General features: G+C 48.0%; 2 protein-coding genes, 1 long non-coding RNA gene and 1 pseudogene across 3 annotated transcripts; 3 read left to right on the top strand and 1 right to left on the bottom strand.

The window, feature by feature from the left end:
- The first annotated feature begins 216 nt into the window (after positions 1-216).
- Positions 217-748, top strand: LOC136498455 (histone H4-like; annotated as a pseudogene).
- Positions 749-1403: 655 nt separating this feature from the next.
- LOC136497462 (expansin-A10-like) lies at positions 1404-4849 on the bottom strand. Its single transcript, XM_066493268.1, has 3 exons — positions 4556-4849; positions 3961-4276; positions 1404-1996 (listed from the first exon to the last, which is right to left on the bottom strand). Exons 1-3 carry the CDS (start codon positions 4704-4706, stop codon positions 1687-1689), a joined length of 777 nt encoding a protein of 258 aa, XP_066349365.1. The 5' UTR covers positions 4707-4849; the 3' UTR covers positions 1404-1686.
- Positions 4850-11986: 7137 nt separating this feature from the next.
- Positions 11987-13336, top strand: LOC136497353 (uncharacterized). The gene is made up of 3 exons (XR_010769283.1): positions 11987-12492; positions 12667-12810; positions 13160-13336. It is a non-coding gene; the product is annotated as an uncharacterized lncRNA (long non-coding RNA).
- Positions 13337-13879: 543 nt separating this feature from the next.
- Positions 13880-15168, top strand: LOC136497351 (protein OXIDATIVE STRESS 3-like). Its single transcript, XM_066493149.1, has 2 exons — positions 13880-14229; positions 14368-15168. The coding sequence occupies exons 1-2, from the start codon at positions 14021-14023 to the stop codon at positions 14663-14665; spliced, it is 507 nt and encodes a 168-aa protein (XP_066349246.1). The 5' UTR covers positions 13880-14020; the 3' UTR covers positions 14666-15168.
- The last annotated feature ends 1374 nt before the right edge of the window (positions 15169-16542 follow it).

Raw genomic sequence — 16542 nt, 5'->3', positions numbered from 1 at the left:
CCCGCCGCATCCCTCCCCTCTGATCCCAATCCAACGCGCCAGCTCCACCGTCCCACGGATCGACCCAAACCACCTCCCGCCCGCACTCCTCAAAACTTTCGCGTTCCCTCCCAAACCCCACCGATAAATACCCCTCCCACCCCAAATCCGCAACCACGCACTCAATTCCTCTTCCTCGCATCCTCCTGATCCGCACTCCAAGTTCCAGCTGCGCAGCTCTCGGTTTCGGCGATGTCGGGGCGCGGCAAGGGCGGCAAGGGGTTGGGCAAGGGTGGCGCCAAGCGCCATCCGCAAGGTGCTGCGCGACAACATCCAGGGCATCACCAAGCCGGCGATCCGGAGGCTGGCGAGGAGGGGCGGCGTCAAGCGCATCTCCGGGCTCATCTACGAGGAGACCCGCGGCGTGCTCAAGATCTTCCTCGAGAACGTCATCCGCGACGCCGTCACCTACACCGAGCACGCCCGCCGCAAGACCGTCACCGCCATGGACGTCGTCTACGCGCTCAAGCGCCAGGGCCGCACCCTCTACGGCTTCGGCGGCTAGGTCGGTTCCTCATCTGGCGGCCAACTGCATGTGGTGGCGGCGGCGGTCGTGTTGTGTACCTAGTCTAGTGTAGTCTGTGCTCTCTTTATCGGTGCTGTATTCTGTGGTGATTGTGTTCTATCTACGCTTCGGGTGTTTTCTAGTCCATTTCCTGTAACATCTAGTTGACATTATCAATGGAAAAACCCTCGGTTCTAGCCTCAATATTTCTAGTTCTGTGTTTTGTTCAGTTTCAGGATTCTTCGTCTGAGATGTATACAGTGCTGCTCATGCTCCTATAGATCTATGATGTGTTGGATTGCAATTTTTATTCTGTTCAGAGAGCTGCAAGGATTCTCTGTATGATGCATTAAAAGTTTTGCGATTGCTTGGGTCTCTTCGTTTGGGTTGGTGAATGTTTGTCTCAAATCTCTGCTTGTTGTTTCAGGCTCCGCTTCAGTTTGGGCAATTTGCTATTTGCTTCTTTGCCTTACAATTTGCCTGTTTCATGCTTTTGTTTTCTTAGTTAATTGATAATGGGCGCACCCCTGTAATACAGCACTGCCCTGTACTCAATAACATCATTTGAGTCAGCAAAGAAACCATGAAGCCAATGTAAAATAATGAGTATGGTGGTGAGCGGCAAACTGAAAACTGATAATGGAAGAATGGATTCTCCTCATGATTCCATCTGCAAGGTTGGATCTGTAATGAGAAAATGAGTGCCTGGATTTGGTAATATGTTTCATGTATTCTACATTCTCTAAAGACCAGTGTCAGAGTTTAGCATAAGCTGACATTGTGAGTGGTAAACAAAATGAAACAGAGAAACGAGTTGCAGTTGCTGCCCTTGTTGCAAGTACAGAAATGCATACACTTTATCATTGCTTGCCAGGTAAAATATTGCAATACAACGGAGACATCCAAATTCGGCCTTCTATTTTGAATGATACATCAAGCCTCTTTAGAACAACTATCTGAGGGTGATGAAGGGTACATGAAAAAGCATTTATGAGCCAGAGTAACTATCTGAGGCCCTGCACTAAGTAATTTTCTCCTAATAATGATATTCCTTGTTCTGCAGAGGAATATACACCACAGCCCAACTCGTAGGATCAGAACAAAAATGAGAAACTGTAAGCTGATCTTGTGGCACTCATTCTCTACAGAAGAAACTGCTTCCCCGTGTATGTCTTGCCATACTCCCAATCCTTGGGCACCACGTTGAAACTGGTCAGTGTCTTGCCATCGCTTGAGCTGAGCTCAAATGACAGGGGTTGTCCCCTCATGTCACAGTTGATGTGCCACACCTGGCCCCAATTGCGGCCCATCGAGAGCCATCCTAACTCTGTTCCTTTGATCTTCACAGATCTAACATCACCCGCGCCACCAACATTGCTGATTAGGACTGTAAAGAAGAAGTGCTGACCGTTGACAGAGAATCTGACACCACCTTCACGGAGGCACTTAACACTGCAAACAAGCAAGGAAACATGTCAATGTAAGCTCAGTCTGACATCAGTCGCTATTGCGTTCTTTTTAACATGTTATATACAGCTTTGGTTAGCTGTATCCTATATTAAAATATGTTGCAGGGTTAAAGAACAGTTGGATATAAGTGTATATTTGTATGGAAACACTGTTAGTGTTTTGGGAATAAAAGTCTGAAACAACTTAAGGACACAACAGTGTGGATGATTTCAGCCATATATCCTCAGGCCTATTGTCCTCTGAAATATAGATCATTCAGGAAATAAATTTGATAGCAGCATATTTTATCAATAAGCCAAGTAGGAAATCATAGCAACATGTACCTTACACTGCAGAGTGTCAACTTAGATTCACATAATGTTGATTGAACATTAATAGAATATTTGTAAAGGTATTGGGCAGCACATATAAGTAAATTCATAAAATTATTTTCTCAATGGCGCTGAAATATCAGATTAGTACTTCACTAATTTATGAATGCATGTGCCCCCGTTCGGCTTGCCGAAACTTGGCTGAAAAACACTGTTCTGGCTGAATTATTATCAGAGAAAACACTGTTCCGGCTGAAAAAACAAACCGAACCAGCCGTTTTCTAGGTAAGCCGAACAGGCCCGACTGGCACTAATACGAACAGTCATCTTTCAGACAGTGTTTGTAGGACTGAAAAGGACGTACCAAGTGCCAATCATCATAAAATGTTACCACAAACACAGAAAGCAAGGTTAAGGACAACTACAAGTAGCACAGCAGTATACTAATTCACAGGCTGGCTTTGGAATTACGGCCTATTGTTAGATGCCATCAAATCAAGTTTTTTTCACTCCATCACACTCAATTTTTAGCACGCTTGCATGGAGTATTAATGTAGCTAAAACAAATAACTAATTGCCCAGTTTCGTTCGGAACATCACGAGATGAATCTTTTCAGCCTAGTTGGTCCACGATTGGAACAATATTTATCAAATAAGCGAAAGTGTACTATTCATCCGGTTTGTAATTTTTTAGCAATCTAAACGAGGTCATTAGCACTAAAAGGGACATCCCATGTAGACATGGTTCCCAAGGAAGCAACTGACCGTGCGTTGTTTTTTTATATAATAAAACTGGGGTTGTGTTTTTTTTTTAAATGCATGTGCGCAAAGTTTCAGATGTTGTTTGTACACATTCTTTCTGGCTTACATGATAGTATGCCTCCCACCCAACTCATCAGAGGCAACCCATGAAAATAATATTCTCCAAATAATGCTGCTCAGAATATCAGAATTGAAGTTTTGACTTAGGCTTTTTGTGTTGTTCGCGAATTTGGAAATTTGGTACTGTAGACTTCGTTTTTGGCGAAACCCAGAGACTAGCTCAGCTATGAGCATTTGTTTTATGTTTTTGAATTTGGTGTGTTGGTGCAACTCATCCTACTGATCCTACGTTCTAATGACCACTCAACTGGTCAAGAAACATAGCACGAAAGAACGAAGAAGGATTTGGGATGGCAACCACTGGGCACCACAAATGTTGTTATCACTGGTGACATATAAGTAAGCTCTATTTTAACCCAACCTAGAAATTTCACAGCCCTGGGTCAGAAGTAGAGCAATTAAATAGATCTCTAATACTCATGCACACTACCATGTACTGAGTAAACTTTTGTTTTGAGGGACCATGTAATTTTGTTGATAGCCAAAACCCAAAGGGTCATGCTAACTGATGTATCTGGCTCTGGTTGAAACACTCACACAAGTTGACAACACAAAGAGGGTCCACTTCCACCCCCACCTCCTCTACACTCTCCTCACCAGCGGACACTAGCAATTCAGCTTTTCTTGGGTTCCACACTGCGCTAACCAACACAATTCTAGGTCAGCAAGCGCTTTCACAGTTTCACACAAAGTGGATTACGGGGGGGAAAAAATCTCAGATCTAGCAGCAGCAAAAGAAGCAGTGGCACGTACCGGCGGTACTGGATGGGCATGATGCCGGCCTTCCAGAGTGCAATCTTCTCAAACGACTGGATGGGGAGGAGGAAATGGTGGTTGGGCGGGTTGCAGTGGCCGCCGGCGTCGGCGGGGAGGCCGTAGTTTGGGGCGCAGAAGTTGGTGGCCGTGACGACGATGGAGGTGCCGGGGAGGCAGTACTTGAGATCCTCGACGCACTTGACCTCGTAGCAGCCGCCGCACGCCGCGCCGCGCTCGAACAGCGCCGTGCTCAGCCCCACCGTCGCCATCCCGTACCCGTGCTTCCCCAGATCCCCGAACCCGCACGCCCCACCTGCACGCCGCATAGCAGAGCAAAGAATTAGGTAGGAACAAAAGCTTATACGGGTAGCACCATGCGGCCGGAATCAATCAAGAATCGTACGGACGCACAATTCCGGTAACCGAACGTGCGGTTCGGGGGAAAAATTCGTTCCAGGGGCACCCTGAAGGAGAAATCTTTATGCGGGCTTGCAGCATTGATACGACGAATTAAAGATGCCCAAGGACGGCTGGCAGAATTGCGGTTGATGGGGGTGAACAATGAATGAGGCAGGCAAGTTTGGAAGCGTACCGATGGCGTCTTCGGGGTCGGCGGCGTAGTAGGATGCCTTGGCGGGGCGCCACTCGGAGAGCGCGGAGGAGCCGTAGGAGGACGGGTGCTGGTGTCCGGTGGAGAGGGCCGGGAGGAGGAGGAGGAGGAAGAGCAGGAGCGGCGGAGCCATGGCTCCCGACTGCTCGCTGCCGGTGCCGGTGCTGGGGCCGGTATGGTATGCCTCGGTGAAGTTGGGGAGTGGGGGAGGAAGAAGTGTGGACTGAGGAGGAACTCTGCAAGTGTGGTGCTTTCAGCTTGGGTACTTTTGCAGGTTTCTGGGGCCTTCCTGCTTTTATAGATGTTTTTAAAGGGTATTTTAGTGGAGAGTTCTTTTGAAGTGCTTAGCCTTTGCATGTTTTTGTTTTCTGTGGATAATAAATAGACTGAATAGTGAGTGGAAAGGAGTTGACGTAGAAAGGAATCAAAAGGCTGGATGGGAGGGAAGGATGCAATGCAGCAATGGTGTTTAACTAATGAACCTAGATTTGTCTATGCTTATTGAAGGGGTGAAACATCAATCAGTTCCCCGTAGACGCGTACAGATGTACTGCGTATTCAGAAAGCTGGGTTCCACAGATTAGCTCTTGTTGAGTTCTTAATTTCAGAACATTTGTTTGTAGAGAAATTTTATTCGTTTATTTACCTTTTGTTGTTGGAAAAATGGACATAACTTTGTTGTGCTGCACAAATCCATTCCAATTTTTATTAGTTGTCCTTTAGACAGTCGCATTTGAGCATACAGTACACAGGTACTAGTAGCGTAGATTGAACACAATACAAACAGCCTGTTGAGCATGCCGTAAACGATCGTGGATTATTTACTGTTGGCTGGTTTGATGTGAGAGAAAAATGCTGTTCCAGCTTATAATCTACGATCGTATACGAGCAAACGAACAGGCTGAAAGTCATGAACTCTTATTATAGCTTTACAGAGTGTACTACATATTGTCAAACTGATTTGCTCTTAATGTCATCTAAGGAACAATATTAGGCCAAGAGATTGGCAAACGTTGAGTTATGTCAACCGGAATATGTGACCACTAGACGAATGTAGTTCCTCTTGCGTAACTGCAGTGTGATACTGTAAATGACAATGGAACTCAAACTCATGCCTAGCGTGTTTGTATGTCAGTGACAACTGACAAGTCGTGGTGAAATTACGGCAGAGGATCTCTTTCCACAGAGACAATCACACAACCTTCACTGTTTCACCTTCACTTCCCTAACGCTCTAATTAGAGGCTTATTTACTGGTACTGGTAAGAACCAGAGGAGGCATGTATAAACCAGGCGCGCACCGGGGAAGGAAGGCCCGGAACTGGAACAAGGGTGCTCTCCCATCCCAGCGACCCACCGGAACATTTTTGATTCCACGGGCCTGCCGCCTGCCTTCTTTCAGGTAGCTTCTGGCCGGGCCACCGATAATGGCGGGGACACACACAGAGGTTGGACTTCTTCCACAGGCGGGCGCCAGCGCCAGTGCGCCACGGCGCTCGTACGCATGTGACGTGGTGTGACCCCTCTCGTTTCTGTCCCCTTGTGACCCTGGGGATTCTCCGTGACGCGCGCATCCAGGCCCTGATTAGGCCCAGGCACAAACAGTAGATTTTAGATGGTTTTGGATAATTAAATAGTATTCTGTAAAAGAGAATAAGCTGAAACAGACTGAAACAAGCCGGGACCTTACCGGCCGAACGCCTTGAAAATTTCATGGAGATGGAGCCGCTTCGATCTCGACGGATCCGTCGCCTGCTTCGGCTGCGGTCAACTACGGCGATGGCGCGCAGCAAGATCCGCTTCTGTAGGCGAGCAGCAGTGGCTCGACGTATCATGACAAGATACGCCTGCATTTTCCTGAAGATTGGTCAACGTGCCTGTGCTCGCTCCCTCCCGATGTATTTTTTGCATTTGGATATGGGGGCGTCGAATGCCAGAGTGGACTGGGATTTTGCTCCCATGTTATTCACCGCGTGCGACGACTCGGTGTTAAATGTGCATGTGTTGGCGTCGGGCGTCGTACAGGCGCGGTGGCTACGGCGTGTCGATCAGTCCATGTATCCTGGGGAATCTATGGAGGTACAGGAACTGTAGGACAATTCTTAACACAAGGAACAGTCATGGAACGAAGCAAACCTGTGCCGTGATCTCATCACCACGTGTCCTGCACCACTCAATGGCCCTAGAGAGGCACCGGCGCGAATCGAGCGGCGCGCGCGGGGAGAGATCAGCAAGCAAATGCAGGAGGTGGTGAGCTGAGCTCCACGGATCGAGACGTGCCCGGCGGTGCGCCCGTGCCTGCCGGCTACGCTAACTTCTTCCGTCCCATAACAAGTGTATTTCTAGAGTTTATTTTTTTTCAAAATAAATACACCTCTACACATAAGACAAACTAACTTCACTTGTTTTTTTCTACCTTTTCTTTTCCTAAGACATAATGATTACATTTTTATAAAGACATATATGTAATTTCTCACTAACATTGATCTCTTCACCTAAACTCCAGAAGAGCACTTATTTTGGAACAGGAGAACGTGCGTGCTCCGCCGCGATCTGGCATTCGGCGGCTCGGCCGGCGTGCACTATGTTGGCACAGCGCGTGTTGTCATGGCAGCAGCCAAAGCGAAACGTGAACCGTGCCCGTGCGTCGGAGGGCCCCTCACACTCAGTCCGGGATCAGCCCGTTTGTTTTGCCTGTATGGTAGGCCTTGTTTGGATCCATGGGCTAAACTTTAGCTCATGGCTAAAGATTAGCCCTAAGCCTATAGGTTGTTTGATCCAGGGGCTAAAGATTAGCTACGTACCCTACTATGACTTATTTATCCCTAATTAATACTCATGCACAAGACTCAAAGGGGTAGGTGAGGGAAATATGAGTCGTTTGCCCTACAGGATCACTTTTAATCCTCTTTAGCCCACCTTTTAGGGGCTAATAGAAAAATGGTGGGCTAAAATTTAGCCTCCACTTTTAACCCTCCTGTTTGGATCCGTGAGAGCTAAAAACAACTGAAAGAGGTGTGTTAAACTTTAGCCCATGGATCCAGGGCTGGGCGGACCGCACCGCGCAACGGCAAACCCAGCTTAGTTTTCAGGTGGGCTTGAAGCCTAGGCAGGAAACAACGTTGGGTAACATTTCGGGGGCTTCCATGACAGATCCCGCTAACCCGCTCCCCCAAATCCATTCCAACAGGCGTTCACCAGTTTCCTGTTCATCGAACGATCCAACGGTGCCTCCGAGTCTGACGCACGCGTACAGGCGAACGCTGCATGTTGCTGACATCAGTTTAAAAAAGCAAGAGATTTAATTTCAAATTGCTTTAACTTTCAATCCGTGTATCCATTTTCAATTCCATCTGCATTGGTGTGTTTTACGTGACGAAACGAACAAAACTAGATCACACTTGTATATGTTTGGAAAAAAAAATATTCTAATAGCAAATTATATGCACTAACTTATAACAAATAACTTATAACATATAACTTATGAAGTTATATAGAATAATTTATTATAATAACTTATGTACACAAGTTGTATATAATAACTTATATACATTAGTTGTGTTTGATAACTTTGGGGGTGCTTGGAGTCCCTCACCCTGTCGAAGGCATTGTTAAGGTCGCGTGGCTGGACCCTTATGCGTCGTGCCTGCTCTTCTGCTTCGGCTTTGATTTGTCGGCGATTAAACTGGTCAATATTGCGTGTTTCGCGTGCAATCCTTTCTTGTTCTGTTTCGCCGACTGCTGGTGGTTCATCATTACTGACAACATTGATCAAATCCCCTCGCCTTGGTGGGAAAGACGGGAATTGTGGGAACCCCGGGGCGTGGTCTGGGATATTCAGATCGTATTCGACGCCTTCATCGTCGTGATGCTGGAGCTCAGTGTGGACGGAGGCATTAGATGCGATGCCAGACGAGGAACTAGAGTCACCCTCTTGGACTGTGTGGACGGATCCTTCTTGATAATCCTCAATCCGGATCATGTTGACGAAGTTGCGTGGCTTCGGCCGAGGTCGATGTATAAAACACAGATCCGAGCGGCGTTGTATATTATACACATAGTTGGAGGTGGCGTTTCGCAGGCCGTAGGGCTGGGCCTGGTAATTCTCCGTCGAGGCTTCGTACTCGGAGAGCCAGAGACCCGTCGCGGAGGCTGGCCGGCGACGAGCGGAGCACCCTTCAGGAGTAGATATGACCACGAGATCTGTACCAAGTCGTGCAGGACGACTGGCCCGAGCTGGTCGGGTAGATCTGTTGTGGGGAGCGGTTACCTGCTCATTAGGTTGACTTTGAATTGAACTTACCAGAGCTAGGGTTTCAGCGAGTTTGGTGCCGACCCGATCGATGGAGTCAAGCAGGTCGGTGTTGTCGATCTGCTTCCCTTTGTAGCGGAGAAGCGGACGACGGGTGATCGGCGTGGCTGAAGATGACGCGGGCGTGGTCGGAGTCAGATATACCGTGGTCAGAGTCAGATCCACGGTGGTCGGAGCCGTATCCACCGTGGTCGGAGCCGTATCCACCGTGGTCGGAGCCGTATCCACCGTGGTCGGAGACGTAGCCGATGCAGGTGAAGCAGTGGTCGACACAGATTGAATCCGCGCCTCCTCCGTGGTCATGGCGATGAAGTCGTCGGAGTCGGTGATCCAGGTGATCTGACCGACGGTGAACGTGAGGCCGTTCGGTGTAGCCATGGAGCCGGGATGATGACCGTCTTGTTCGCTTGGAGAGCAGTACGCACACCCCCTACCTGGCGCGCCACTATCGATGAAATATGGTCGGCAGCCTACCCAGGGGTATGCCCAAGGTAGTAGATTGTCGGCAGACAGGTGCGCAAGCCACAAACAAGACGGTAACGCAAGACAAACACGAGGTTTTATCCAGGTTCGGCCGCCAAGAAGGCGTAATACCTACGTCCCGCGTCTGATTGTATTGCTGTATGTCAATGAGAGATGTTTTTTAGAGGGGTCCCCTGTCCGCCTTATACAGTCCGGGGGGCAGGGTTACAGATCTGGAAACTAATCCTAGCCAGTTACAATTGCCATAGGTGGCCGGATAAGGATTCCTATTCTAACCGACCAGGATCTTGCTTGATCGCCAAATCTGTCTTGACTCCTTGCGCGGGACTCCGAACAGGTTGGTCGGGTCACGCGTCGTCTTTTGGTGGACCGGACCCTCTGATCTGGGCCGGCCCAAGCCTAGCCGTAAGGGTATAGGGGTTAATACCTACCCCCACAGCACATAAGTTGTGTTTTCATAGCTTTTGTGTTTTTAAGTTTTGGTATAAGTTTTTTTAAGTCAAAGACTATGGGGGAGATCCCCACAGTGTGAAAACTTTTTATAAAATTAAAAGAGGAGGAGGTACTTACAATACAAAATTAACTTAAAGCATCTGACCAGAAGCAGAAGGATGACCTAAGGTCCTCTTTGAATCTAATCGATTGAAGTAAACATTGATTCTTAAAATTACAAAGCCAAATGAATCTACTTGGCTGTCTCCTCTGAAAGATCTTGTCACTCCTTAGCTTCCACAGTTCCCAGACTGCAATTAGAGTGGCTTCTGTGAAGAAATCCATATTGTGAACTTGCCTTGCCGTGCTGAATCTGTCCATAAGATCCATGGACATGTCCCAGTTAATATGAATTGATTGCCAACAATCCAAAGCGAAGGGACGGGTGAAGAACAGATGTTCGATGGTTTCTTCCTCTCCTGAGCCACACATCACACATAGATCATCATCATGTATGTTCAAATGACGCCGACGGAGCATTGACTTCATGTTTAGACGGTCCACCAGTATGAGCCATGCAAAAAACTTTACCCTCGGAGTGCAGCATGATTTCCAAACTTCCTTGAAAATCTGGTGGGCTTCCACGTTACTAAAGATGTATGTATAAAAACGTCATGACGTGTAGGCATTCTCCCAGATGGGTGACCACTGATCTTGGATGTCTGCTGCGTAGGGTAGAACCTGCAAATGATTCTGCAGGTCATCAAGCTCCTCCAAATCCTGTTGTGATAGAGGTAGTATAAATAAGGTGTCCAGATCTTGTGCCTGCGTAACTTCGTAAACTGACATGGTATTTGATCTTGCAAAGGAGGCAAGCCTCGGGTATGTGTGCGCCAAGATGGAATCTGTCCATAAATCTTCCCAGAATCAAACCGTCGATCCATCTCCAATGGTGCATTTGGTTATACCTAAGGCCCTGTTCGTTTAGGCAAGGATTGGCCCGGGAATCGTTCCGGCTGCTGATAGCTTATGTAAATATGGCAAACAATCCGGCCAGGAAAGGTTCCAGGGAGCGGTTCCGTGAGAAACGAACGGAGCCTAAATAGATGGTGTTTAGCCTGAACACATCCTTCCACCAGAAGGAGTCAACTTCTCTCGCTGCATGTGGTACTTTGGTCGTGTAATATCTAAATCAGATGAGTTGCACCCAAGACATCAGCCTTATTGTAGAACTTATCGAGATGCTTCATGAGCAAAGCATCATTCTGTAGGCAGAGGTTGATGACTCCTGGCCCTCCTTTTTCTTTTGGCTTCATCACATTTGGCCATGCTACTAGATTTCCACCTATCTTCTGCTCATCATTTTCTCGCCAAAGACATTGTTTTCTAGCCCGCCGATCAATATTCTCTGTAACACCCTTCGACAACTTGATAAGTTTTAGTATAAGTTAAAAACTAATTTGTTCTTTTGTGTATTAATAACTTTGTGTTTGTAAGTTTTGGCATAAGTTATAAGTTAATTCGTTCTTCTGTGTTTAATAACTTTTTGTAAATAAGTTGTGTTTCATAACTCTTGTGTTTCTAAGTTTTTCATATAAGTTATGTGACATAAGTTATATGTTCTAAGTTAGTACACATAAATTGTCTTAGAATGAAATTCTTCGAAACATATATAAGTGGAGTCTAGTTTTGTTCAACTCGTCGCGTAGAACGCACCAGTTCAGACAGAATTAAAAATGGATACACCGTTCATTAGTTATAGCAATTTGAAATAAATCTTTTTTTCAACCATTGGGCTTACATCATAGCCAGAGAAACGAGGAACACGGATGCGCTAGACTGCATGAGAAGTGAAGCGCGCTGCGGGAATGAATTTTTTCCTTAAACAGAAAGTGACGACTGTCAGATTTTTTATCGCTCCATGCGGGACGAGTGAACGTTCGTGGAATAGTGGCCCCGACCCGCTCCGTCGTATGCTAAGACAGAAATGTTTACAGCCCATAACTAACTTGTCAATTCCATTCCGGTGGCCATTCCGGTTTTGATCTTGGAACTGTATATTCCGATACCGGTGCATTCCGGTGTACCATTCCAGTTTTTATCAATTTATATATTTTTGGAATATACAAGTTTCGAAAATATCAGAAATCACTCACAAGTAATGAAAATAGAAGAACTGCAGCTTGGGCCGGCCTGCTGGTATGTATTGGGCTTTTACCCAACTCACCACATGGAACCGACCTCATTCATTCAATTGAATTTAATGTAGCCACACGTCCAGGCTTTAGGAACACTCAACAAGCACCGCCGTCACCTACCTCTAGATCTCCGGTTCCAACCAGCAAGGCAGCCATGAGTGCTGAGTTTCCACATAATAAAAAACTCCGGACGAAAGCTGGCGTGGCCGCGACTACTCGACCAAGGCAGAAAAGCTAGCGGGGTCGGAGTGCTGGAACAAGACTGTCTTCTCGAGCAGTCGTCCATGGTGCCTGGTCGTTCGGCATCAGCGGGGGCGGGAGCGGGAGCGGGAGCGGGAGCGCAAGAACAGGACTCGCGCTGGACCGTCATCCTCCTCCAGGACGGTACCGGTATCGACAAAACTCTCAAATCCCGCCCGGATGGCCGGAATCACCCGGTATCCTGACCGGTACGGGACGCAGCTTCTTCTGTTCCGGTCCGCACGCCGGCACGAGGTATACCGGCCATTCCGGGCGGTACCGGAACGGAATCGATAACTATGACCCATACACCCAACAAGCATGGGCTCGACAACGAGCAAACGTTTTCCCTTCATTTTCCAAGTTCTTTATTTATTGTCCCGAGCCAAGTCTGATCAAATGCCGCTTCAACCGTCGTACTTGCACCAGAATTAGTACAAAGCGCACCATATAGTAGCATTTGACGCCCGCGATCCTGCGGTTGAAGGCGAAAACGATGTGCGGGTTAGGTGTGCATGAGTGGAGCCACATCAGCAGCCTGCTGCTTGACGTGGACAAGCGGGCAGCTCTGAGGCCCTCTGCAGTGTATCGCCTGAGTGCTGCTTCAAGTGGAGAGAGAGTTTTTAAGCACCACCTCTCACACTGCAGGGAGTGCTGCCAACGCCAGAAAATTAGGGAGCGAAGCAAGTACGTGCGTCGGTGCCCAAACCGTCGAAAGAAGTATTTTATTCATTGCAGATTGATTCTCTCGTGTAGTGCCACATGCAGCATACGTAGTTGTGCTATTGTTTATTGCTTGTGGGATCCACTAAGAACAGTAGGAAGTGAAGCTACACACTGCAGGAAGGAACTGAACGAAGATCGCTGTGAGTCGGCAGAAACGAACAGTATTAGGCAACACTCACGCTGTGGAAGGCCTGAGCCACGCATCTGCTCCTCGTTGCGATTACTCATGGACTCATTGCTCCCCGCAGGCCAGGCCGTATTTTTAGCTTGCCGCTGGCGCCTTGATGCCTCGCTGATCTGGCACGCACGGCGGGGGGCTCCTCGGCCGACCGACCATCCGTGTGGTGCCTCCACGGGGACACTGATGGTAACTCACAAGCAACCCTCCCTTTCATACAAAAGAAAGAAGACCGACGTTGTTATCACGTTACATGCAAGCCTTTTCGTCTCCATATGGTACAACGTTTTCAATAAAACACAATCCGAGCATTCGCAGCTGACACGAACGTTTTATTTATTTTATTTAGCAAGCAAGAGATCTGATGGCAAAATTGTCAGCAAGGGCAGCTGCTGGCCTGCTGCAGCGTGCAGGACGGGCCGGGGCTGGTCGGCACGCCAGGGCCCAGAGTGAGGAGGACCAGCAGCAGCAGCAGCAGCAGAACGGATGTGGAGGCCTTATCCTCTCCGGCCGATCCGACAGGAAAAAGAAAACGGAGGACGACAGTGTCGCTCGCCGTAGAACGGATGAGAACGAGATGGACTGCTGTAGATAATACCACACTTTTCCTTCTTTTTTTTTGGTCCCGCGAGCTGACTGACGGGTTCGTTTATCTTCTCCCGCGCGCATCTCCCGCTACCCGTCGTCATTCTTATCCGCCTGCCCCCGCCCTCCGCCACCGCTACCTTTATAGCTCTGGCTTCCTTCCTCCATTCCATCCCCATGCTTTCGTCTTCGTCGTCTTCCAGCCCCGCAGCATTCGTTAACTTAGAGCATCGCACTTCATCGTTCCACCGTTCGTTCGTTCTTTCTTTCGCGTGATCTGCTTGGGAGTCGGGAATGGAGGCCTACGTCCTGTTCGCGCGCGGCAAGGAGGAGGTGATCAGGTTCGAGGAGCAGGAGGAGGACATCGGCTGCCCGTCCGAGTCCTCCGCGGCGCGTTCCACGTCGTCGTCGTCGGACGGGGTCGACCTCGCCGACGACGCCAGCTCGTCCGGGTCCACCTGCCACTTCGAGATGGCCTCCCTCATGACGCACCTCCCGATCAAGTACGTACTTACGCGTGGCCGGCCGGCCGGGCATTGCTGCCGCGTGCGTCCCTTCCGGCTTACAAAGATTTTGGTCTTGGCGGCGGGTGTGGTGCTGTGATCTGACGACGCCGCGCTACTTTGTTTCGGTGTCTGCAGGAGGGGCCTGTCCAAGTTCTTTGACGGCAAGTCGCAGTCCTTCGCGTCGCTGGCGGCCGTGGGTGGCCTCGAGGACCTGCCCAAGCCGCCGGCGAAGCGGCTCAAGACGTCACGGAGCTGCGGCGTCGGCCTCAAGGACGCGCACCGCGGTCCTAACTCTGCGACCGGCAAGAAGCAGGTGTCCAGGGCGCGGCTGACGCAGCCGGCGCTCGGCTCGGCGGCGAGAAGACTGGTGCGAGCGCGGCCGCTTGTAACGGCGAGACCGGCGGCGGCCGGGAAGCCCCTGTTATTTGCATAGGGGATTCACCCGCCTACCAGTAAAATCACTGCCACATAATACGGTTGTTGGTTTGCGTGGAACTTGAAAATGAAATGGCCAAAAGAGATTTGGGGACTAGGCGCGTGTGGAATTGTGGATACCTTGCATCTGTAAATATTTTGCAAGAGAGCTAACATGTTACAAAGGTGTTTTTTTTTTCTGGATTTGATCCGGCTTGCATCAAATTGGTTTGTCCTTTCCATAACTCCGTTCCTGTGATCTCCTATTTGTCCTTTCCACATCTCTGCATTTCGTTGGAGCCTGTAGATGTTACATTCAGAACACGCCTGATCAATGTGCTGCTGATAGTTTTAGTGGTTTTAGTGACGGTGCACTGACTATTGACAAGTATACAAACACAAGGTGAGCAGTGAGCTTAGCCCATTTTCCTCCCCAACAAGGGCCAGAAGAGCTTTGCTTGAACTTTCGGAAGGAAGGGCAAAAAAGCTAAACATTTACGTGGTTCAGAGCATCTCTTAGATCCTAGAGAGTCTATCTTAAACCCACACTCTAAATCATCATGAGTCATGAATAAAATCGTTTTTTTTATATCTTTCTACCGTCCAAACAGTTTCTGTATATCTCGTGCGGACTCTAGAGATCTAGCCACGTTTCCCATCTTTGTCTAGCGAAAAATCCGAAATAAAAGATTTAGAGATCTAATTAAAAAAGTTATTGGAGAGTATTTTCTTTTACTAAAATCTCATTCCTATCAATTAGAAATGATATAAAAATACTCTTGAAGATCTCTTAAGTAGGAAAACGCAAAGACCACAACTAAAGAAATGCCATACCAATTAAAATATAATTGCAAAACCCACAACTAAAGAAATACCACATCAATTAAAAAATAATTGAATGGTGTCATTTAAGGGACCTGCCCAACCTATGATCAGAGGTGCAATGACTAGGAAAATCTCAGAACAATTGAGAACACCACCACGACTACTTACTCCACACCGAAGAAAAGCCCAAATAACAGTGTTTGACTGGACTCATCTTTGTCGAGCTTGTATTCACGTAGTAGTTTCGACTTCCCATAGTGGGCAACAACCAAACACCAATTGTGACTAAGCACCACTACAAACTACTCATCGAACACCTTGATGAAGCAGCTCGGACTTCTCAAATACCACATTTGTGCCCACAGAACACACAACCCTTGTCTAAGAACCACCAAATCACAGTGATGCCTTTGGAAAGGTCATGACACTAGCATCTAATGACATTGACATTGTAGGCGCAAGAACTGAGCTTGGTTTTCACCTCGAGATTCCGACAAAGGTAGGATGTGGAGGCACATCAAAGATGCCTCCATTGGAACGATACTCAAGGAATCGTTGTCATAGATTTTGCCTTGATCTTTGTCAACTCTGTGGTGACATTTGAGCTTCTTCTCACGCTAGGGCTTTAACATCCAAGGCCTCCCTACGGGTCAGATGTTGGAAGAGAAGATATAAATAGGAAATTCTCTGATCTTCATCAACTCTACGTTGACCACTGAACCCATGGTCATGCTAGGGCCTTAATGCCCAAGGCCTCCCTATGGGGTAGGTTTTGGGAGAGAAGACATAAATGGGAAATGGAGGAAGCTAGGCACCAAACATTTGGTGACACACGGGGTACCACCACACTTATAGTAAAAGTGTCAACTTTGACGTCAGACAACAACATATAACCCCACTATGTGTCGTCCGATGTGCGAACCACCATAATTACCATGTGCCCTTAGATCTTAGTAATGCCTTTGGAGAGACTGTTGCTTCCAAGGATTGGTGAAACCATGTAGACCGTTAAGCGCAACCGCCACTGCCGCGTCATGTTACATCCAGTTTTAAGAACAAAGACTGTGTACA

This window comes from Miscanthus floridulus, chromosome 12 (genome assembly GCF_019320115.1).
Source record: "Miscanthus floridulus cultivar M001 chromosome 12, ASM1932011v1, whole genome shotgun sequence".
In the NCBI taxonomy this organism is placed as follows: domain Eukaryota; kingdom Viridiplantae; phylum Streptophyta; class Magnoliopsida; order Poales; family Poaceae; genus Miscanthus; species Miscanthus floridulus.
The sequence above is the reverse complement of the archived record's forward strand: the minus strand, read 5'-3'. Positions and strand labels throughout refer to the sequence as shown.

Bases quoted from the DNA above. Each gene is read 5' to 3' on its own strand.
- LOC136497462 (XM_066493268.1), bottom strand. From the start codon at position 4,706: ATGGCTCCGCCGCTCCTGCTCTTCCTCCTCCTCCTCCTCCCGGCCCTC. The intron at 4,277-4,555 runs GTACGCTTCCAA...TGCGGCGTGCAG, and splicing joins CGACCCCGAAGACGCCATCG to GTGGGGCGTGCGGGTTCGGG. The intron at 1,997-3,960 runs GTACGTGCCACT...GCTTGTTTGCAG, and splicing joins ATGCCCATCCAGTACCGCCG to TGTTAAGTGCCTCCGTGAAG.
- LOC136497351 (XM_066493149.1), top strand. From the start codon at position 14,021: ATGGAGGCCTACGTCCTGTTCGCGCGCGGCAAGGAGGAGGTGATCAGG. The intron at 14,230-14,367 runs GTACGTACTTAC...CGGTGTCTGCAG, and splicing joins ATGACGCACCTCCCGATCAA to GAGGGGCCTGTCCAAGTTCT.